At 47.0% G+C, this 23,739-nt stretch overlaps 1 protein-coding gene across 2 annotated transcripts in view; it reads left to right on the plus strand.

Annotated features, from left to right (window-relative positions):
• The window catches only part of Lmpt (four and a half LIM domains protein limpet), a 310,360-nt gene that overhangs the window by 184,165 nt on the left and 102,456 nt on the right, over positions 1 to 23,739 (plus strand). The window contains exon 5 of one of the 2 annotated variants that reach the window (XM_084602629.1): positions 5,944 to 6,159. In XM_084602629.1, coding sequence (XP_084458755.1) covers positions 5,944 to 6,159 — 216 coding nt within the window. Of the gene's footprint in view, positions 1 to 5,943; positions 6,160 to 18,480; positions 18,674 to 23,739 lie in introns of those variants that run through there. The other variant, XM_084602651.1, reaches the window with a different exon arrangement.

Raw genomic sequence — 23,739 nt, forward strand, 5'->3', positions numbered from 1 at the left:
GACGCGTGTGGATTTGATAAAGATGGTAAGGTTAGCGGAAGTAGCTAGATAGCCGACGACCTGCATGGTATATTTTCAGAAGTCTGCCTGGACGCAGATTGGTCTAAAATCCAAATCTGACGTGAGGCGCATTGAAATCACCGCCCAAAAGGACACCATGCTTAAGAAGTACTTTGGTTTGGGCTAGTTGGGCTAGTTTGGGCTAGTAAACATCAACACCATGCTTATTGGTGAGTTCAACGTTGAAGGCGAAGGGTGCTTTTAAGAGAGTGTTCTAAATTTAGGAGTATTGTAAAAATTAAAAAGAAAGTTTATATTCTTGGGAGCAGGATGACCGTAGAGGCTTTTGTCACGTTACTTATCCTCCTTGGCGTATGCTTCTATCCACATGCGCAGTTGCTTAGGCATCACCGCTGTCGGTCTCTTGTCTGTAGAGCAGAGCGGCTGGTGTATCGGCGTGTTTACTAGAGGGCTAGGTGCCTGTCCAGCTGTGTACTGGCGCTTGATCCCCACTGGCGCTGTCCTTCCGGTTGTCGATGCAGATCCATTCGGCGCTTAAGTTTTCGTTTGCATTCCTGTCTAGCTTACAAGCAGATCGCGCAGACAGCTTACGGGAGTAGTTACTAACCCAGAGTGTTCGGGCGCCGAAGGAACACACATATTTACCGGTATATGTCTTATGTCGCCCTCCGGCTCGATTGCATGTTTGGCCGCTAGCGATAAGGCCCATCGACGGCATCCTTCACCGCATTGCTCTCTTTTTCGGGCAGCTGTGGGTACCTCTCGAAATCTCACAAACCACATGGAAGTATGTTGTGCCACGGGTTCAATGCAGTTTGCTTATCTGTATGTATTTCGTTATGAAGCACTATTTTAATTTTATTTATTTCCTCAAACAACGCGATAATAACCAGACAATGTGTGCAGGAAGGGGAGGAGGGGGAGTGGGGGGGGGAGGGTTGCACGCGGAGGAGTACATATTCTAAGGAACTGAGCAAATATCAAATGATAAATAATATCACACGGTGCCAACACGGTGTATTTGCAGTAATCCATGAACTGACAGGCTTTCTCGAGCCTTCAGCCCGTGTGTCTTTCACGAATGGCTTTCATAATCCTCGCTTAATGCCTGCGCTGCGGTGGCTGACTAGGCACTCGGCTGTTGTAGCCGAGCGGGTTTGGTCCCGGCCCCTCGGTGACGTTTCGGCTGAGGCGAGCCGCGAGGCGCCCGTGCACTTTGTGCCGACCCCTGCTACCAATGTTTCCTTACGAAGCAGTCTTCTGTCGCGTCCCTCAGATGAGGGCGCGAAAAGGTCACGTGACTTCCGTGCTACGTATAACTTACCGAAGAGTTTCCTGCGCAAGTTTTCGTTTACTTACCTGCTTGCTAGTTTTTGGTTAGAAGGTTATCTTTTGGCAGTTTTACTCATCACCTTCCTTCAGCTTGTAAGAACATGATACAGCCGTCGGCGTGCCTTGGCGTTTTCGTTTGTTTTTAAACAATTTCTCGTTTGGGAAAGTTTAGTAAGTAGTGACCTGCAAAGCGTGAGTGAAGACCCTTCCCTTGGTCGCACATTAAGCTTTGTCAGCACTTTTCAAAGCACGGAACCAGCCAGGACTATGATCACAAGGGGTGTGCGTTGGCACTGTTGGGGTGCACGAGCGTCAGCAGCTAATTCGGAAAGGCGGAATATGCGTTTCGTACAAGGACACGGCTGAATGTTTTCTACTCTCGCTATTTCCCTCTTCCTCTAACCAGCAGGGGTGGCGCAGTGGTTACGGCGCTCGTCCACTGTCCCTAAGGACGCGGGATCGAATCCCGGCCTCTCGACGGCCTTTCGGTGGAGACGAAAAGCAAGGCACCCGTGTGCTGTGCGATGGCAGTGCACGTTAAAGAACCCCAGGTGGTCTAAATTTCCGGAAACCTCCACTACGGCGTCTCTCATAGCCTGAGTCGCTTTGGGACATTAAACTCAGCAAACCAAACCAAGCCAACCAAACCAAACCTCTTCCTCTCTCGCTTTCATTAGCGGAGCCTTGCCAGCCATGACTGATCTCTTATCTTACGTACTTCGTTGCACTCCGCATTACTGACGCAATTGTGTATCGGTATTCACAAACAACATGGGATGCATTGTAATTACATTAAATGATGTTTTAGCTTGGACATATTCTCGACAATGTGGTTTAAAGCTGGAGAGGACATTGGGTGTTAAATGCACCAGAAATGGTGTCACGCTCTAGTAGTTATCCACCTCGGCATCTCGTGAACGCGCTTTGAGTTATCGTTTGCGCCCTCAAGACTGGGGACGCATAACGTGGCGCTCTGCGAATGATCGTTCATTTGCAGTGCACCAGCGTTTCTTCACAGTGCACAATCATCTAGTTATGAAAACAGAAACACCAATTTGTTCTCGGCTGCCACGGAGCCTCTGATTTTACTACGAGCTATGTGACTACAGTGGTTCTCTGCACAGGTCTCTGGGGTCAAGGGTCTTCTATAGCGATCGATCGTTCGGTGTATTCCAGTCTGCTGCCTGATGCGGCATCTTTTCACGATATCACAAGTCATTACAGATTGGAACGGCAGAAATTTCCACCACCTGACAAAACGTTGGATAAGGCACAGGATACCGTTTGGAGGAGACTCCAGACGAGATCCTTTCTTAGCCCTTACCTATTAGCAAAAATGTACTCGGATGACTTTAACCCCGCGTGCAGGTTCTGTAGTGAAACAGCCACGTATGATCACATACAATGGCAATGTAAACAAGAACCTCTACCGGAAGATCTAGCACAAATTCGTTCTCTTGAGCGATGGGAGGCCGTTCTGGTCAGCTCGGACCGGGGCATTCAAGCCTTGGCCACCGAGTGGGCCACTAAGGTCGCCGCCAGCCAAGGACTGGAGGCCATCTAGAGCGGACCATCTGCATCTGCATTTTGACGAATAAATGTTTTCCAATCCAATACCTGATGCGTTCATTTCAGGCGTCGTTTGTGGCTTCCGGCCACTTGTAGCGAGTAGTTAAAACTGCCAGAGAAAAGCATTATGGACTGTGTTTTTGAAAATATTCTTGAAGCAGCTGTGGAACATTTACGATAATTTTTTATGAATCTATTGACGTAATCAGTTTAAGCTTATATACACACACGGATTGTCATCGTGATTTTAAACACAAAGGGAAAAATGTATGTTTAGAAACTGTTCACCAGAAGATACCCAAAAGTTGTGCTTTTATGTTAGCTTGCTGGTGGGAGTTTCCGCTATCCAAATAAATAGTTGGATATTTATTTCGCCGATTTGTTTGCTCTGGGAATGTGGAAGCGTGAAATATCTTAAATGAGTGGCTGCTGTGCTGTGCGGTGTGGAAAATGAAGGGTGAATGGAGAGGAGGGCTTCGAGGTGATCATTCTTAGGTATTGTTCGCCCTCAATATCTCCCTTGCTTCAGAGGGCCTTTTTATCCGCTCTTCTTAATCAGGCATACAAGGCGTGCGGTCGATGAGCCTCGTCAGGAAGCCAGGAGCTGTCAGCTGGCTAAGCAGAACTTGCCACGCCCGCAAGACATTAAAAATGAACATCATGGCCGGAGTTTGCAGAATTTGTATGTTTAGTGATTGGTCAACTTTTTTCTATTCGGCCATAATGATAAGCACCAGCGTCCGTGCTCCAGGTTGTCAAGCGCCACTGATACGCAGGGGAAGCGTCAAGAAAGGTGATGCAACCGGCTCATGACGAAACTTTGGTTTTCATATACTTTCGGCGTCCTTCTTTTAACCTGATTGCATTTTTGATGAATACTATACTTAATTACTCGGAAGAAGCCGCGTTTATAGCTTGGAAAACAGTATTTTCAGTTCAATTTTATTCCTTAAAAGCCCTGATTTCATAGGGTGTTACATAAGGAGTGGGAATACAATTGAAACGCTAAAAAAACATACAACGATGATCCTTTAACATTTAAAACCAGTTCAAGATGGACGTATCAATACCGTGTTTGTAAGTACTGCTAGTGGAAAATTGTGAGCTGTGGCACTGTTTAGATTAATGGTGCCGGAATAGATCGATAGATCGTATGCGGTGTGTAAATTATTCAGTTATTTTAAAAATACCACATTGAGATCATTTGGCCGTAAGTGCCTGTCTAAACGAGTATGCGTTGCCAGCCATAGGTGGTAGTTTTGTTGACTACTGTGTTTTGTTAATGCACGTGCGAGGTCAGAACTCATGTTGAAGCATGTGCAGCAAACGAAAAAAAAAAGTAGTACTAGGACCATGCAGTGCCTCTTTATACTCATTATGTTCTGGTTGTCGCCTTCATATGTAGGTACGCGGAGCGTCGAGTTTAGTTGTGTGGGAGTGGTTATAGAAAACACTCTATACTATGGACGATAAGGAAAATCTAACACAAGCGTTGATTCTCGTGTCAGGAACCAACCGTGATAAATGTGGGCGAGAAGGTTAGAGAATATATCTTGTTGTGGAGTGTAAAAATACTGCATTTCACTTTACACCAAACAGTTTTTCACGTCTCATTCATAACACTCGATTTTTTTTAAAGAAGCTTGGCACGACGAAAACTGCGCAGAAAAAAAAAAAAGAAGTAAGCGTACAAGCCTAGCGCATCAGTCAGAGATGAGCTTATCGGGATTTGCCTCCGAAACATGTATAGCGGCAGAAAGCTCCAGATCTAATGCGGACTCCGGTAGCGCTGACAGCGGTCTTCGCTTTGTCTTTGCCAGTTCGCACAGCACAGCAAGCTAATCTGCGCGCTTCGCCGCGAGTTCAAATCATGTAAAATGCGGCGTCGTATTGTTGATGTTTTGAGAAAAAGGCCAGAGATGTACCCCTAGCAGGTGACATTTAGCTGGTGGCAGGACAGACACTTATTGCTCCTCGGGTAGTGCGACGTCACGAGGCCATATAACATGGCTAAGTTGGCAAGAGCGTCCAACTCGGGTCATCTCCATTGAGATAATCAGACACGCTACCTCAAGGCCACTCAGGCACGTTCGTTCGGCTTGCTTAGAGCGGGGCTTTGTGTCGGGTGGTCTTTCACGTAGTGTGGCAGGTTTCGACTGCATCCTAAGTACGTCTGAGATGGCACAAATTGAGCAATTGCTGATTAAGGAACTGAAAGAGTGAATTCACGTGATATGAGTCGTTAGCGCTCTCATGTAATGCCTGTGTACATAAAAAGGTATATCTTTAGTGTCCCTTTCTTTTGCCAGTTATCTTCTTTTAAAAGGTGTCATCGACGGTCCGACTATGCTGCAGTGGTAAAGAGGCGTGGTTTAAAATGTCGACGTGAGAGCCGAAGTTGTGCACTATCTTCACGGCGCTCAATTATTTTCATGTTACCCGTTTTTTGGAAAGTATACATTTGCTTCTTGATGTTTTATGAATGGCACTAGTTTTCATGTAATCACCATCGCTTGCCATCTATTTATGCGTTGTTCTCAAGCCAATTACGCTTAATTTCTTCGCTCCTCATGTCCTTTACCGTGCCATAGCGCCCAAACTATAAGTCATTATTGCCATTAGACGCGCTTTCTGGTAAGTATTTCTCCGAAGCACAGCCAGAATATATCTGCTTCATTTCATTTGGGCCAACAATATTTTGGAGCTTTAGAACGATTTCGCAGTGGTTACGGCGCTCGACTACTGTTCCCAAGGATGCGGGATCGAATCCCGGCCTCGGCGGCCGCTTTTCGATGGAGGCGAAAAGCAAAAGCGCCCGTGTGCTGTGCGATGTCAGTGCACGTTAAAGAACCACAGGTGGTCGAAATTTCCGGAGTCCTCCACTACGGCGTCTCTCATAGCCTGAGTTGCTTTGGGACGTTAAACCCCACAAACCAACCAACCAATAATCATCTCATGGTTCCGCGTCATTCACCTGTTTTTGTTCTCTTTTTTCTTCTCTGCCTTCGTGGCTGTGTCCAGGAGTGTCACAAGTGCGGCGGTGTGCTGCCGGGCGGCGAGCTGGCCGTGATCGCGCCTAAGTTCGGCGAGATGGTCGCCTGGCACCCGGCGTGCTTCGTCTGCAACGCGTGCAACGAGCTCCTGGTCGACCTGACCTACTGCGCCAAGGACGGCAAGCTCTACTGCGAGCGCCACTACGCCGAGACACTCAAGCCCCGGTGCGCCGCCTGCGACGAGGTGAGGCCTTCACAGTCGTTGCCGCGTGAAGCCATCGCTGCTGTCCCCCTGTGCACATGCGCGCGTTTTGGTGTGCGGAACCACCGCCGAGTTGCGCCACCGCTGCTGTCCTTTTCTGCGCATGCGCGCGTTTTGGTGTACAGCCACCGTCAGGTTGCGACACCGCACCTTTCTCTGCGCATGCGTGTGTTTTGGGTGCGCAGCGTAACAAACTTATTGACGCATCATTCTTGCTAGAGGGACAATTATTTCCTTGTTTTCGTACCTGCAAAGCCCCTCGAGTGCGGCCTTCGTACCGGTATTTCTGGTGCAGAAAAAAAAAAAAAAACGATACGCGACATCTTAGACAGTGTCGAAAAGGCTTTTATTTGGTCACATATGACACGGCTGTGATGCCAGCCGACTAAGGATATAATATGTAGAGTACGACGAGCCAATAACTTTGTTGGGGCAGTACAATGCACCGAGTGAAAAAGAGCGACATGGCACATCCGCTCCACAGGCTGGCAACGTGGTGGTAAAGGGAAACGTGCCGCACAAATGAAAAAAAAAAAAAAATGTTAAATTAGAGTGCGAAAAGTTGACATTTCAATTCCATGCTATGTGGCGTAAGCGACTACACAACAAACGGTGTCTTGTGAAGCGCCATTCGTGGGAATGCAAAGCCCTTCAGACACCAGAAACGTATTGTTGAAGTAATTTCATTCGTCATTGCATTGGACAAGTGAACCTTAGTCGCACTGTATCGCGGCACAGAGAAAAGACACGCTGAAATAATGTACGGGGGGGGGGGGGGGGGGGATTCGCGGACTTGACGGATCCCTACCAAGTGATTTGTGTTCCGCGCTTTTGTATCTTATATATTCATACTCTCGAAATAGGGGACGAACCCTGTGCGAAGTTTGCGGAGACGAGCTGTGAGATAAATCTGAACGAAAGCGAGTATTCAGACGTTTAATGTTAGCCCTCTTGGAAACAGCGAGGGCGGCGACCTTAGACAAAGAAATCCCGGATTAGAAATCCGGTGAACCTTCTCATAAATCCCCCTCCCTTTTTTCTCTCAATAAAACGTGTTAATCATCATCATGGCTTGATAAACTCTCTAGGAACGTTGACCCCAGTGCACTTTGGCAGTGCCTATGCAACCGTTCACGGAATAAACAGCGCAGCAAACCATCGCCACCGAATTTCTTGCTGTCGGTTATAGACTTGGACGTCAGGTTGCAAAGCCGGGACACCATGCAGCTTGAGAACGTTACGCTAGCAGATGCAATAACGAAATGCTGAACTGAGAAAGCAAATGACTCCTCCGTAACAATTAAATATGACCCGTATCTTAGCTATTAACCATTGCCAGTCGACTATTTTTATGTTCAAGCTCGAGCTGATATATCGTGCTTTTTATTCCTTCCTGTGAAGTTTCACCGTCTATGCGCACATCCATCTCTGCGCCGAGTTTTTCTGTACAAAGGAAACCCTTGTCTTGTTTTTTCCATGCACCACCGAAGAGGCTTGAAATGAGTGTTTTGCCTTTGATTTTCATCCCTACGCACCGATAGCACAGGTCTTACCCTGCTGCATTTGAAAAACTGCTGGCGCTGCAAAAGACCTGTTGTGCATGAACATACACAACAGGTCTTTTGCAGCGCCAGCAGTTTTTCAAATGTTTTAGCACCAGAGCAAGCGTCATCCTTTCGGTTTAGACGGCTCTCGTGGGATGGCGTTTTGACCTTGCGCTCTAGTGACGGAGTTAGTGGTTCCAGTTGGCAGACTGCTCGGTTTTATGTCATCAGCCCAGCGCCACTGAAGTGTAAACACAAACAGTTTTAATGTTCATGTGGATACGAGAAAGAGCCAGTTACTACTCTCGACAGTTCCTGCTCAAAGAAGGACACTGGCAATGCGTTCCAATTTGCTGAATTCGAATTAACAAGACGCCTACAATTGTCCGTGACGCAGACAGTGTGAATAAACTGACTGTTCTAGTTAGATGAGCTCGCAAAAATGAGAGCCTATAGATATTGGAGCCACGTGTTAAGGTTTGTGTACAGGGAGTAGCGTGGTCCCTTGGGCAGCACATATCAGGGAACCACATCTTGCTTGCAATTGTGTAGTCCATATTCGTGATGAGCGATAGAAGCGGCCAAAGTATCAATCCGCTGCTTCGTTGGCTTTCCTAAAAATAGATTAACGTCATGCTCCTCTTTTTTTATTTCAACTTGAAACTCTGCCGGCGCTATTGGGAAACGCAACGTGGTCTTCTTGGCAGCGTCCCGAGGATGTGGCGCCCAAAGTGTCGCTCCAAGATAAATGGCTGTTGCTTCTGCCGCCGGCGGTCTCCGGCGTCGCTTGCGGAGCCTGCGGTGTATCTGAAAAGGCCGGCATTCTCGCCAGCCTTGCAGAACCTGCGAGACGGGTGTCCGTGACATCTGTGTTTACTAGTGCGTTTCGCTCAGCGCTCCCTTGAAACGCGAAAGCTCGGCCGTAACACTTTGGGTCGGCAAAGAGGTTTTTAAAGGCCTTTGCTGGCTTTGTTGTTATGTTTGCCGTTACGTAGAGCGTCAGTTCGGATGGGAATGTCTGCGTCTTATGTAGTTGGTTTGTTTGTGGGGTTTAACGTCCCAAAGCGGCTAAGGCTATGAGTAACGCCGTAGTTGAGGACTCCGAAAATTTCGACCACCTGGGGTTCTTTAACGTGCACTGACATCGCACAGCACACGGGCGCCTTGCTTTTCTCCTCCAGCGAAAAGCGGCCGCCGAGGCCGGGACTCGATCCCGCATCCTTGGGAACAGTAGTCGAGCGCCTTACCTACTGAGCCACCCCGGCGGGGTAGAAAAAAGTGGCGAACTGGCAAACAGTTTTCAAACGCAGCGGGCTCCCGTCGCATCATCTTTCTATGTAAATAGATGAACGTGCTCCGTGTTTAGAAACCTATTTCGCTTGCTTTTGTGTTGTGCTATGCCCGTACGCATTACTGACTTCGGTATAGAAACGGCCATATGAAAGTACGTCACTGGCCGGATTGCAGGGTTTGAATTTCCCGCACGTTGTAATGGGAGGTTTTATGTGTGAAATACACGCCTGAATAAATTCACTGTACCGGCCAATAAGCAGTGATTAAGGAATGCGTCGTCAGAACTAAGTGTCTTCTTGTAAATGTTAACTATATGTTGTAAGAATGGTAAGAATTGAAGGAAAACCAAAAATGAGTGGAGGAAAGCTTGTAGCTGAGCTGACAGCATAAAATCTGTTTGTTTTATTTATGTTCTTGTAGTTCACCCTCAAGTAAGCGAAGATTCGAAGCTAGGAAAAAAAATTGCATTTGATATTCGATAGCGTCTAAAGTCCCAGAGCGACTCAGGCCGGGATCGACGGTTGATGCTTGAGGGGTTTCAACGTCAAAAAGCTACTTAGGCTATGAGAGACGCCATGTGTTGGAAGGCTCCGCAATTGTTTCGACCACGTGGGTTTCTTTAACGTGCACCGAATCGCGCTGTACACGGGCGCCGTTCGTGCTTATTCGCATTTATCGAAACACCGCCCCCGCGAGTTGTGTTCGAACCCGAGTGTTGCGGCTCAGGTGCCCAGCATCCTAGCCAATGGGCCATCGTGAGGGTTAAAAAGAAAATTAATTCCCTAAGTTCGACTACAACGTTCTCTTGGATGTCGACACAAGGGTTTTTGCTGGCGAAGCACATGCACTTTCGACAAAAAAAATTTTCGCATCCATTCATGGCGCAGCTAAATGGGTAGTGGATAAGTTTTTCATGTAGATGGCTGTGTGTGTGTGTGTGTGTGTGTGTGTGTGTGTGTGTGTGTGTGTGTGTGTGTGTGTGTGTGTGTGTGTGTGTGTGTGTGTGTGTGTGTGTGTGTGTGTGTGTGTGTGTGTGTGTGTGTGTGTGTGTGTGTGTGTGTGTGTGTGTGTGTGTGTGTGTGCGTGCGCGTAGTGCGATTCACGCTCTTCCCCATGTCTCGTAGATAAGTAGATATGCAACTGCCGAAAATGTACTTTATTAGTCTGGTTCTGCCCGAGTGGACTTAGAATAAGTTATCGTTTGCTAGTGGGTCGAGTGTATAGGCGGTTCAAGAATGTCATCATGAACTTTCGCAGAAGCCATCCCTAGAAGAGTTTTTATTTTATTTGTAACTATCTATAACAACGCTTCCGGCGTGCAGCATCGCTAAGAGCTACACTCTTGCCAACGAGAGGTGGTTCAGGTGCAGTTAGGCTTCCTGTCTGACGGTTTTGATGGCTGTTAAGTGTTCCAAAAGTAGCCGTGTTACAAAACGCAGCTTGGCCTCTAATCAAGGTCCTTCCGGCGTTCAGTGCTTAAGCGTTTTGTTTTCCTTGGAGCTGTTGGCTCTGCCCCAGAACGGCTACCATTGATGCCATCCTGCGGGAAGGGAAGCCATGCAGAAATAGACGGGGCAGTTGCAAGCGACAGGCACAACCTCAGCCTGAGCTCTCGATTCGTCAGCGGTATGGCCAAGCGGAAGTGTTGAAGGAGGGGCGTCGCAAGATATAGCTATTCCAAGCAGGTTATTACTTTTGAATTCAAGGTGGTCAAAGTCAGGCCGAGCGCCCACCTAAGTGACACCTTACTCTCGCATCGACAGAGTGCCGTATGGTGCGGTATGTAGTCTTGGATTTAACGTCGTCAGCCGACTCAGGCTGTGAGGGACGCCTCAGCTGAGCGCTGCGAATAGCGTAAACCACGTTTGAAATTTCACGTGCACTATATATATGGAAGGAACACACGAAAACTACAAACTGCCATATCTTTTTTGCAGGCAAAAGAGCTTTCACTCTCATGAAACAAAACAAAGTGTAAACAAAGGATTCAAGAATTGCCATTTAGCAAATTCTCCGACGTTACCTCGTGCGTTGTCGCAGTCAATGCGACGATATAGGACGAAGAAATGAATATAACGATGGAGTAGCCATTCCATTTGGAAGCATCGATAGACGCCCATCACTTTTTGTCATATATGACAACACGTTTTTTCGAAGTAAAATTATCTGACAGCAGGAGCAATTAACCGGAAATTATTTCCACTGGCCACTACACGCGTAGTGTGGCCGCTCGTACGGTGCTTGAGGATTACGTACTTTTACGACTGGTGACCTAAATTGCACTTCTATTCGATGTGGCAAACTGAAATCGCCGTGGATAACTTGGTCGCTCAAGGAGCAGTTACCAGGTTTCCTGCGGTTTTGGCGGAGGGCTGCGCGGCACGCTGAGTGACGTCACGCTGCATGATGTGCAAGCTAAAATTTCAAATATAACGTTTTGAGGAAAGGACCAGTATCGGCAAATTTCGCAGTGGACATCTCAACCGCACAAACGTCTCTGTGGGCACCTCAACCGCAACGTAGGAGAAAGAAGGCAGGGGGTAGTGAAAGGAGAAAAAAAGGCGTGGTGCAGGGCTGCGGCCTGAATTCGAACACCTCGGAACGTTTAACGTGCACTGACATCGTACATCACACGGGCTCTTATGTGTTTGGCTTACGAGTCGCGTCCGCCGCAGTCGGATTCAAACCTGTTTATTCAGGCTGCAGCGCGTTTCTGTGCCTTGAGTGAGCTGCCGATGTCATTGGAATTCCCTCAAACCTTCCTTCTTCAATCAGGGTTTACTGCGAGCGATCCCGGCTTCTCTGACTCAATGTGAGCGGTTTATTTTCCGTTTTCGCCGCTTGGTGGCATGGTTATATTGTTTGGCTTTGCGTTTACCGTGCTCGACGTTATCGAACTCTCGCTGCTCTCTCAGGGCCAAATGGGTGAAAATGGAAGCGCGTCAGTTGGCCAGAATGCAGCCATCATCGAAGACTTCTGCCTGACATGCATAGTCTCCACAACACGTTGCGGCCTTGTAGTGAAGCCTCGCGACGGCGCGTGTTATCAGAGTGTGTGTGTGTGTGTGTGTGTGTGTGTGTGTGTGTGTGTGTGTGTGTGTGTGTGTGTGTGTGTGTGTGTGTGTGTGTGTGTGTGTGTGTGTGTGTGTGTGTGTGTGTGTGTGTGTGTGTGTGTGTGTGTGTGTGTGTGTGTGTGTGTGTGTGCGCACACACACGCACGCACACAAATGCCCTAGTGGCTGCTTATGAGTACCGCACCAGTCTCGCAATCCCCGGAAGTCCTGGTTTCAACACCCCTCCATCCCGCTTGAACTTAACCATATTTTCTTTTCTTCTTTCACCCCAATTACTTTTGGTTACAGGAAGCTCCGTGAGTAGTTTGGAGTTAATCCAAACATTTCGCACTATTTGTTTTTCTTGTGACGTCGCATGGGACAAGAGGCCCCTCCGGATTTGGCGCTGGTTACTGTAGTAGCGTCCACGTACGATAATGACGTCAGAAGTTTTCTTGACCAATCTGAGTTTTCGGGACCAGACGTCCTTCAACAAAGCTGGATTTCGTTGATAATTGGGTGTATATAAGGCTTTCACTATAATGAGACTGTCTGCGCCCGTTTGAAAACGTAAGGTGCACAGCTCCTTTCTATTTAGCGGCGATAATTTTTTCAGCCCAGTTCCCTTCTTCGCAGGCAATTATTTCTGCCATGCCCTTGTTTGACTTTCCGGGTTTCGGATCTCGCGACGTTGAGCTGGAAGTAATTCGAAGACTTTGGACGCTTTAATTCGCGACATCGCGATCTCAAATAGCAGCATGCGATCTTTGTGATGCGGAGCCAGCCAGCTCGATATCCGCCGGATTCTGCCGACCCGTCCGCCCTTGGCTTAGGGCGCGGCCTCGGGCCTGGCCGCCGCGGAAGTGAGGTCCCCTTGGAGAAGACTCACCTCGAAATAGCGCGCATCCCGTCGAGCTCTCCAGTCCCTTCTTTTAATCCCACCGCTACGAAGCCCGAGGCACGCCAAGGATGCTGCTGTCGCCCGGCCGGTGTGTGCTCCGTCGCACTAATTGCACGCACCGGCGCTTGTAGGCTTAGCGCTTGACACACGACGCGACGATCTCTGACGGTGACAGAATGGAGCCCCTGAACGCGGACGTACCGGTTTGTAGCAATTAGGGACCCGCTGCCCGACTGTGTTGGGTCCCAGAGGCGCCATTTTTAAAAACAAACGGGCAGCGTTTTTTCTTTTTCTGAGCTTTGGTGTAAAAGCACCATCCTCGATAGCTTGGGAGTGACCCTGACGGTTTTACTTTGCGAGTTACTCACGACATTCCATAATTATAGGCTAATATAAAAATAAAGGTGTTTTTTTTTTTTTTAGCGTTAGGAATGAAGTCTAGCCTTTAAAGCACGTTTGATACACAGACAGCAGCCGTGGCTCGTACTATATGCAAGGGCAATCTAGGGCAGCGCAGTGAAGCGGGTGTCACCCCACTCATGCCGGCACATTCAACCGCACTTTTGAATACAGCACATCGCCCCGTGAACGACCAATTTGAGCATCACGGGCTTTATGCACAGAAATAACTTAGTCGGCACCCACGGAAAATACGCGATAGAAATTTTTCGTACGAGGTGCTTGATGCTCAAAGTGTCCTCCTTTCATTCCTTTACCGGAGATCTTTTAGAAAGCTCACAGAATTGAAGCGCCCATTGTCGAAATGACGACCTCTTCGAAATGCATCTGTGCACGCGAAGCGGGCTGAGCAACAAGTAAATAAATATATCGAAATATGCTCCTCGCGCTCTTTATCTAACTTGTCTAAAGTGCTTAGCTTAGGAACAGAATTTGAGCGCATTTTAGTTTACCTGCTCTCCCCCCCCCCCTCTCTCTCTCTTTGAAATTGTTCTTTTCTGCCACTTCCTGCACTGTATCGATTGACTGACTGTGACCACCACGCAGGTAAAGTGCTTTCGGACCATGTGAAGTTTATTTGGTAAACTGCTCTTCAAAGAGCATGTGGGCTGCAACGCGTGTGACTATATAGGTTCAACGCAGCATCAAGGAACAGAAAATCGTTGAAAATTTCGCTACCTGTAGGTGCCTCATTTCCATTCTCGGCCTGGAACACCCACGTTTTTTATTTATTTATTTATTTATTTATTTTTTTATTTATTTATTTATTTATTTATTTATTTATTTATTTATTTATTTATTTATTTATTTATTCATTCCTCAAAAGCCCGGCGACATTCTTAAGTCTAAAAAAAAAAAAAAAGAACGTATTGCTTCACCTTCCGGAAGCTGGTGCGTTCAAGTTATTGGGATTTAGGTTTGTAGACGATTATTAGTGTTTTAGACGTCAGCTCCGAATTTTACGAGCATGATCTTTTTAAAACATTCACCATTTTCTTCAGTTAAACCACTAACTTTGACACACGAACTTCTGTAAGGTGGGGCAGTTCGTTTCTTAGACTGTTAGATTGTTCTCCTTAATTCCACGTATACAATTCCGCCTACTATTCGAAGCAATACGGATGCCTGACAATTACCTGGTGTGACAAACGTTGGCACATGCGTGAGCTGAGCACAAGTTCTGCTGCGACTAATACTCTCTCGCAGGGTGTACGTATTCAAATATGTTTACTGTGCTGAACGGGAACAACTTAAAAACAACCAGTTTTCGTTTTTTATGGAACTGGGGCGGAGAAAGCGAAACTGCGGTCTTTATTCACATTAAACTTTTCCTTTTTGCCGCCTCGGGCTCTTATTTGACCTCAGTTCAATGCCCCCCACCCCCTTATCCCTTCCCTCACCGCTTCCTTTCAATAGAACGCCATATTGAACCCCAACTAGCCATAAAGGCTGCCTTTGATCATCCACTATGAGAAGTAGTAGAATTTTGTTCATGTACGCTTTGCTTCTTCGCCCCATTAGCATATTAACGGTTTACGATAAGCTTCGGAGCACGGTTGTGCTTTTCAGTGTTTCTTTTTATATTGTGCTCGTGGTTTGCCCTAGCGTCGTGAGGGAGCGCTGTGTAGTTTTGGCTCATTTTCGTAATTACACAGCGATCCGCGTAGCATGACGACGGGGCAACAGGCAGCTCCCAAAGGGGCGCGATGTTCAAAAATTACCGAAAACAAGAATGAAAGGCACGTGGAGGTGCCGTTCCGCGAAAAATCTTTACTGAACCGCAGGGTCGCGGTCGTTCGTTGACTTGTTTTGGTGCATAATGATGTTTTATTTGCTGTTTCTTTCTCTCTTCTTTTTCCTTTGCGCCGGTAGATCAGAACTGTCTCGAGCAGCACACGTGGCACGTCCTTCGTGGAAAGAGGTGCATTTGTTATGAAGCGCCTGGTCAAATCGAGCAATCAAGGAGAGGCCATTAGCCTTGATAAGTCAAATCTGAGAGTCGGGGTTATAGGTTTTTATTTTCCAAAGCTCTCACATACTTTGGTCAGTGTTCATTTCAAAGCGCAGCTTTCGGTTTCTTTAATTGGTGAATTATAATTTCTACTTAGGGAATGTTCTTTTCCTGGTTTTTATGGTACCTCTGTTTTTAAAACGAGCGCAGAGTTTATTTTGCCATACTTTAGATTGAGGAGTTCACATTGCTGTAGTAAATGCATGCAGTGTATTAATAAGAATAAAAACAGCGGGATAATGTCGTACAGTTGTTGGAAGTAAAAACGTCGACATTATAATGATCGGGTTATGAGAGCTTTGTTGCAGAATACTGATTGGCGTGTCCTGGCTACGTTCTGCAATGAACGAACAAACGGCTGGGGTGTGAAACTGCCGCTTAAACAGAAAATGACTATTTGCTCGATTCAGGTACAACGAGCCGCCGCGGTCTCAGCGTTTTGTTAGGGCTACAAAAGTTGTCAATGTATTTACAAGGAGCGGGAAAAAAATTAGTGGGACCCCGGAGGGTGTGATGCCCTAGCAGCCTGAAGCCTACTGGTGCACTCGCGTACCGAGAAATCGACGTGGACGTGAAGTTTGCACTGCCTGAGCCGCTCTCAAACTTTGAACGTGGAGGCGCCATCTGTCTACGCAACAGCGTGTAAGATCTCGATGGGGTTCCAACGGTCGCCGCTTGTCGGCGCGACAGGAATTTTTCCGATACCTTTTCCGGTTCGTCCTTGGAACCTTTCCCTGAAATTAGACTACAGCGACGGTTTTTCGGCCGAACGAGCTTTATGCACTGTTGCATAATAACATAATTACTTAAGCAAGTGACACTCCTATACTAACTCGATTATAAGTTTGAGCATGTGGTGCCATAGGCTAGCTGGCACTACTCGCATATGAAATGGAGTCTTTTCATCTACAACTGCGTGTCTGAGCTCTCTGATTAGTGCTGCAGAGCTCACATTGTATCACCGTGTTCGTCGCCGAGTCATATTTTCATGTTTCGCACATTTCTACTCTAAGAGGTATAATTAGCCGGGTAATTGCTACATCTCTACTAAAAATACTGAGTTTATTCAGCTAAAACCGAATTTGAAGCATAAAATGCACGGTGCGTTCGTTTATCGGTGCACAGGGTTTAGGCAAAACCAGAAGTCCCAACCGCTGTGCTTGTTCTGCTGGCTTATATTGTATTTCAAACAGGCTTGACTCCGCAGACAACGACAACGGTGTGACATCGAAGCAGGAAGCGAATGAACTGTAATAGAGACGTTACTGTTTGGTGTCTTTCACTTATGATATGGAGAGAGTGGCCGTATTCCTAAAGCGCTTACGTAGGGCTGCCACGCTGAAGGTATGAGGGAAGCTTTGGAAGCATTGGGCTACCGCTGTCACACTCAACTCAACGCAGATTCGAAAGTGCGCTGGTGACGCTTCAGGGAGCTGGCGTCAATATTGGCTACAACTTTGTTTCCTAGTTATTTTTCACAGCGACGCTCTTCATAGTACATCTACTTTGTATTGTACTTTGCTTTTAGTTTTCATTTTTACCTTGTTTTCGAATGCGGGACAAGATTTCCATCCACTGTTCGTGGCCTGTTTATTTTCTGTCATCGCTTTCATAACCCCTGTAGCTGTGTACTTATATCATACTATTATTTATTCGCTCTATGTAGGCATTATGCACACTATGAACCATGTTTTGTTGTTGGTTTAGTTGTGAATGCCCACCCCTCATGTAATTCCTTTCGGGGGCTTTGAGGTTACAAAAATAAAATAAAATTAAATTTATCCCTTCGGGGCGTTAAATTCTGCAGTTGGCAGCTTTCTTTTCTTATCTAGATTTAGTTTCCCTTCCATTTGAGCGAAAAGTTGGAAATTTTAAAACGAAGAATAAGGAAAGTTCTGGACTAGAAGAAAACTGTAACGGGATGTTTGGTGCCATCGTATTGGCACGACTCGAAAAGGGCGTTATCGGCAGTGTAATAATAATAATAATTGGTTCACAGGAAGGGAAAGGTGCAGTAGCTGTCAGACTTGTTTATATGGACACTTGGACCGCACCGTAAGGGAAGGAAGGAAGGTGGGAGTGAAAGCGGAAAGAGCAGGTGGAGGGCTACGGAGTAATTTCGACCACCTGGATATCTTTAACCTGCGCTGAAAGGCTAACTTTTTGGAAACACGGTAGAAATAAGTAACATATTCTTAGAGGTTAAATGGTCCCGCCTTGTGTACATCGCAGGGGGCACTGGCGGGTGCGGAATATTTTGGGGAACACCTGCTTCGACATGCAGCCTGACTGCTGTGATAAGTTCACTGAATTTGAAGTGGCCACAGAGACCGCTTTAATTTATATGAGCCGTAGGCCATAACGAAGGCTTAAAGGATTAAGTCTTATCCGCTTCTCTGCTCATCCTCGCCGGTTCCCTTGCCACTATCCTGACTATCCTGACGAGGAGTGGAAAGCTCGGTAGCAGTTGGATGGGATGCGAGCAGATGCAAGTCTACCGTTACGGCGATCGAGGGGGTGCAGAGAAAGGAGGAGGGCATAGAACACGGCCTACGACGTCGACGGGCCGTAGGGTAGGCCCGAAAATGGAAAGCTTGGCCGTCGCTGGTGGTGCGAAAAGCCGTCGCCGCGCGGACGGTGGAGGGGGTTGTGGGGCGTCGCCTGGGGCGCTCGGAGCGGTGCAGGCGAGCGGCGGAAGCGAGTGAAGCGTTCATTGAAGGAGCGGTGCGGTGGAGAGGAGGCAGCGTAGCGACGGAAACGTTGTAAGCGGCGAAGGGCCGTGACGCGCGAATGACGGGCGAGAGAGCTAAGCTGCCGATGAGCCGAAGCGACGAAGGAAGGGTAACTCCGAGGAAGAGGAGCGCGACCAGAACAACTGGCAAGGGGTGAGGAGGACGGGTGAGAGTGGAAGGGATCTGCCCTCGGGGCAGGTTGGGCACCGAACCGCGAAGTCCGGACTCCTGCTTGAAGTCGGGGTCTTCTTCGTCAGGCAGCGACGGTTGGGCTAGCTGCTTGCTTCGACAGGCTCGGGGTGCTTGCTTCGTTCATTTCTGTTCGCTGCATCGCTGCCGAACTCTTCGAACTTTAGTTGGTTGTGCTTTCGAACGACACGAATCTTCGGTTTGCTTCTTGCGGAATTACTTGCCTGGAACCCTCTGGCAACCTTCTTTGCCGTCTTCGTTCCACATCGTCCTAGCGACGCACGAGTGAACAGCCGGACGTCGGCCATCTCGATGTGAGTTAGTCGGCCACGTTTATTAGACACGAGCCTCACGTGCATGGCACCACCTCTCGCGCGGTCTGGCGGCCTACGCTGGCCACGTTGACCACGTGTTTCCTATATGATGCTATGAGCTTCAAGGGTTTAAAGGGGGGGTGAACGGTTTTTTTTTTCAGTTATGATTTATGCGTCATAGGCAACTTTTTTCCTTTTCATTTTCTTTTTCATACTCTTTTTAATTAAGGACTGAATATAGATTGGCGAAGGAGATTCATGGCCTGCTTGTTCCATTTATTATTGTATTGCGATTCCCACCTTGAATATATTGCTGACTTGTCCATCTTTTATTCCCGATTTTATTGTTGGCCTGTTTGCATCACGCAGTATCTTAGTGTTCTCCAACATATGTGACTGGGGAACTAGAATGCCTATGCCGCGATATGATGGCTTCTGCAGTCTGCTTGTTCCTGCTCGTGGCTGTATCTGTAACAAGAAACACGTAGGTTGACAAAGGGATGTATATCCTGATCGCGGTTATGTCTCACTTAATACAAGTTGGCTGACTACTCCGGGCTAATTCAGATTTACGCGCGTCTTACTCAAGTCGCAGTCGCTTATAATGAAGCACATTGATTGCCCTCAATTCCAACATGGCTAGGGAGCCAGAACTTTGTTATGCTGGCTCCATATAGCCATGCTGGAATTGAGGGCAATGAGAGAGCGCATGTATTGGTTGCACAAGCCCGATTTGGTTAAATTACACAAGTGAGCATGCCACATAGCGATTGTTTAAAGTTTGTATACAGTAAATTAAGAGGTAAATGGCAAACCACATGGAACAAACAAGTAAGTAACGAATTACATTTTGTAAAGCCCTTTTTATCTGAATAGCAATCCTGTAGACATCAGGAACGTTTTAAAGAAGTAATTTTATGTCGCTTACGCAGCGGACACACCCACCTCACCCATAATTTCTTACTGACAAAACAAGACAAACTGCTCTGCGAAAGTTGCGATGATGAACTCACAGTTAACCACGTCTGAAACGTCTGTTCTGAACTAGAAGATGTAAGAAAAAAATATTTTACATTATTTTATAAAGAACACATCCCATGACACCACGTGCTCCTTTTACGTGAACAAGCACTCCTTCATTCTACGCATATTTTTAAATTCTTTAAAGACGCCAACATTTTAAACTAACTATAAGAATGAAGATATACGATTTTAACATCGTCAGTTTTATCCTTGTGTTCGGCGTAGCATAGCGTTGGTCGCTTTTGCGCCATAAAACCTAACATAATAACTAACCATCCAGGGCCGAACGCTTCGGCAAGGAGTCTTGCCCTCAGTAAGGAACTTGAAGTTTAGTATTATACCTCGTTATGCTCCCTGCGTCTTTGTAGAGTAACCTTTATGCTAGGACGAATTACACTACATGTGCGGCTACATGTTTCAACTCAGCAAACTTATTGGAGGACATGTGTAAAAAAAGCTGGCGTTAACGTTTCGGCTCACAGTTTAAAAGGCTGCTGGCGTTGCCAAAACAGCGCTTCTACGGCTGGAAACTTGCGTTGTTTTCCTCGCTCACTTTCTTACCACTTTATGGGGCACGCGCAAGGGCAATTTCTCGTTTCAAGGCTCAGGATACACCAACTACCTTTTTGTTTGGAGCTACTGGATACCTCTCGTGAGGCATGGGCACAGACGAGAGCTGATCTAGCCCTCAACGAAGGAAACTCTCTCATGCAAAATACAGATCGCGTCGTCGACTTCTCTTTATTTGACTCCTTATTTCTTCCTCTCCGCCCTTCTTAAAAATCGAGAGGCCTGCAAGTCAGCTTCTCATATGAGCATGGACGCACTAAGTCTCATCGAGCACCACTTTACACTTTTGCAGACGTGGGGAGATAGTGCGGCGAATGCTGAAACTTACCTGCAGTTCTGGGAATAAACGCTTGTTTTCCCAAACGACTGAGTCGAAGAGTTGTCAGAGATCCTTTCCCACGGCAACAGGTGAAAAGTCCCCGCGAACAATAGCAGGCTGCCGAAGGTTGAAATTAGTCTGGCGGGTTCTTGAAAGTGGAAACGTGACTCTGATAGCATTGCATGGAAGACGAAAATTTACGCTAGCATCGTTAGACAAAAAGGCGGACCTCATATGCCATCACTGCACGAACTAGACTTCGCTTTTGATATACCCGATCAACGAAGAAATAAAATTTGCCGCGTGGAGTTGAGTATTATTCTACCATGGGGGATCTTTGCAGCAAGTCACGAGCGCATATACCACTGTTGTCCGAGCGACCGTCATGATTGATACGTATTTTAGGTTTGCAGCGCGCGCAGGAAGGCACGGCAGTCGCGCCTATTGCGACGTCATGTCGTGGGACGTGTGCACTGTCTCGTGAAGCTGGGTGACGAAACGGTGGCGCTACACGTGTGTCTTCGAGGCAGGAAATGAAAAGAAGGGAACAAATAAGAAATGAAGGAACGGAACGTGCACGAAGGCAGTGCTAATGAGTGAGCGACGCGCGGCCGTGCCGTGATCCGGCAGAGGTCCGCCGCCGGTCCCCGCTTTCTTGCCGCCGGCTCTCTCCTGTTTCCAGTCACGCGACGCGTTAGCGGTCAGGGCCGAAGCAGCGGGGTTCACGGGATACGCCCCGCGGGCCCCTGTGGTGTACGTGATCGGCGTGCACTGACTACACCATTACTGCGTAATGCTTCTGTGCAACGGAGGTACGTTGCCTAGCGTTACGTTGCGGTATTACAGAATATGAAACAGCTTCTACGTTTTCACAAAGGAACGACGATACAACGTAGGGGCTACTTGATGGCCTGACGTTTAAAGCGTATCAACTCTCACCAGAGCAGAGAGATAGAGAAAACAAAGAAGTCTCCGCGAGAAGGAAGGTGAGCACGCCACATGTGCTCTATTCCTTCCAGTCTAAGCAGACAATATATATGTTCGAACAGAAGATGCTTTAGGCTTAGCGCCAGCAAACAGCATAACTTGTTCTTGAGCAACTTCGGGAAGAACATGAGTCTTAAACTACTTTGCCGTCGCCGGGATCGGAGTTATCAGTAATAGTCGATGCGGCTTTTTCTCCAAGATAACATAATATCATCACGGATCTTCGATGTGGCTTCTCCATTTGACTTAATATAGTCAAGAGACGCGCATTGCAGTCAACAATCCTGAGCGTTGTATTCGCAACTTGTAAAAATATATAGCCGAAGCGCCTTGAAATAGCTGTTTAATATTCCCAGTTGCGGAACTCCCCATAGGGCCCATGCATCTAAAAACGGCCTGGTTAGTTGAGATTCTGTTGTTTACAGATAGTTGCTCCGCCCGCGGCCTATGAAGGAAATTGCAGCGGTTGCAAGCTTTGAGATGTCGATAATTGCACAGCCGCCTCGAAACAAAATAAATTGAAATGGTTCAGTACGAAAATTATTTATGCGTATTAGCTGTGGATATAATTAATATTAAAATAAAAATAAAATGAATTGTTTTACAGAAGGCGACCAAGGCAATGGCAGGTAACTTTTTATTCGCCGCTTCTAAATGACGCAACAGTCTATAAGCACCCGAAAAGTACAAACTAAAACTATAGTCGCTTTTTCAAGCGGTGTATGGTCAAAGAGCCCTGGCGCCTTGCTTCTATGCCTTGTAGATGGCGATTGTCTAGAACCATTTTAATTCGGAGGGTTGAACTCAAGTCTCTCTCTTCAAGGAATATGTAAAGCGCGAAAACGTTGTATTTTATTATTTTTGCGTTCTAGAGGGACGTGCAACAATTCCCAGTGCGCTAGTGACAGGTGAATCTTAAGGCTCGTATATTTCTGCCAAATACCGTGGAGCAAGGACTCCGAATATTCGTGAAACAAGTTATAGTCACGCTGTAACAGCATATAAGACTACATCATCTTTCAAAGGTAGCTGTAGACGATAAAAAAAGCCGATCACGAAAGCAAACATGACAAACCTTTGCTTCACTTATGTGAATGCACTAACCGCATTTAAGAAGCACTTCCAGCGACCCCAGCGCCACAAAACCCTGGTGAATGTTTGATTCAACATGATAACGGTCTGCTTCAGGCAAGTGTGAGTGTTTCGGAACACATACAGGGTTGGCAATCTTACCCCATCCGTCCGAGAGCTCTGACCAAGCTCCCTCAGACTTTCATTTGTTTGGGTCATTAGAGGATGCCATTCGCAGATGTCATTTCGAGGGCGACGAAGAGGAGATTCGCACTGTGCAAGAATCACCCCATGACCAGAACAAGGAGTGGTACCGACAGGGCATACAGCGGCCATGTTTCTCGATGGAGGAAGGCCATAGAACGGGACTAAGAGTACATGGAAAGATAGAGAGTGTGTGGAAGAAAAATTATTTTGTATTCTGGAAGTTGCACTACGTTCATTAAATAATTGTTGAATAAAAAATGTAGTGCATTACTTTCTGGGCGGCCCTTTGTTTAATTATGACGAGGAACATTGGATCAGTTTTGTTTATTGGGTTTAACATGCCTAAACGACTCAGGCAATGATAGATTGCTTACTTGAAGTCCTCCTAAAGTTTCGACCGCCTGGCGTTCTTTAACGTGCAGTAACGTCGCACTGAAGGCTTGCTTTATGCCTACATCAAAAAGGGCCGCCGCGGCCGACGAGGTGTAAGTGGTGTCCTACACTGCATGTCTGGAGGTTCGACAACAGCAACCAAAAAGGAGCTGCCAGGAGTAGAAATGGTAACCATGAATGATCTTTGACTGTCTTGATTTTAATTTTTCACTGCATATTTTTTACCTTTCTCTATCGCTTAGTTTTGATGAATAGGTATTTAAAAGAGAAGTACAGGTGAGTGATTACCAGAGAAACTAAAGCCGAAACTGAGTTTTTATTGAAGTATGACGTCACGTATACTGTCACAAAAACTTTTGTATGCGCGTTTTCTGGCTAAGCACCGTTGACAACCTCTGCCATTATTTGGGTAAAGTGACCCAAAAGCGGGCGCAGTTGCTTCTTTGTGGACCATACGCAGGGCGAATATCGACGAGCGTGCATGCTGTGACGACAA

This window comes from Amblyomma maculatum, chromosome 1 (genome assembly GCF_055883805.1).
Source record: "Amblyomma maculatum isolate TAMU_Amacu chromosome 1, ASM5588380v1, whole genome shotgun sequence".
Classification (NCBI taxonomy): Eukaryota; Metazoa; Arthropoda; class Arachnida; order Ixodida; family Ixodidae; genus Amblyomma; species Amblyomma maculatum.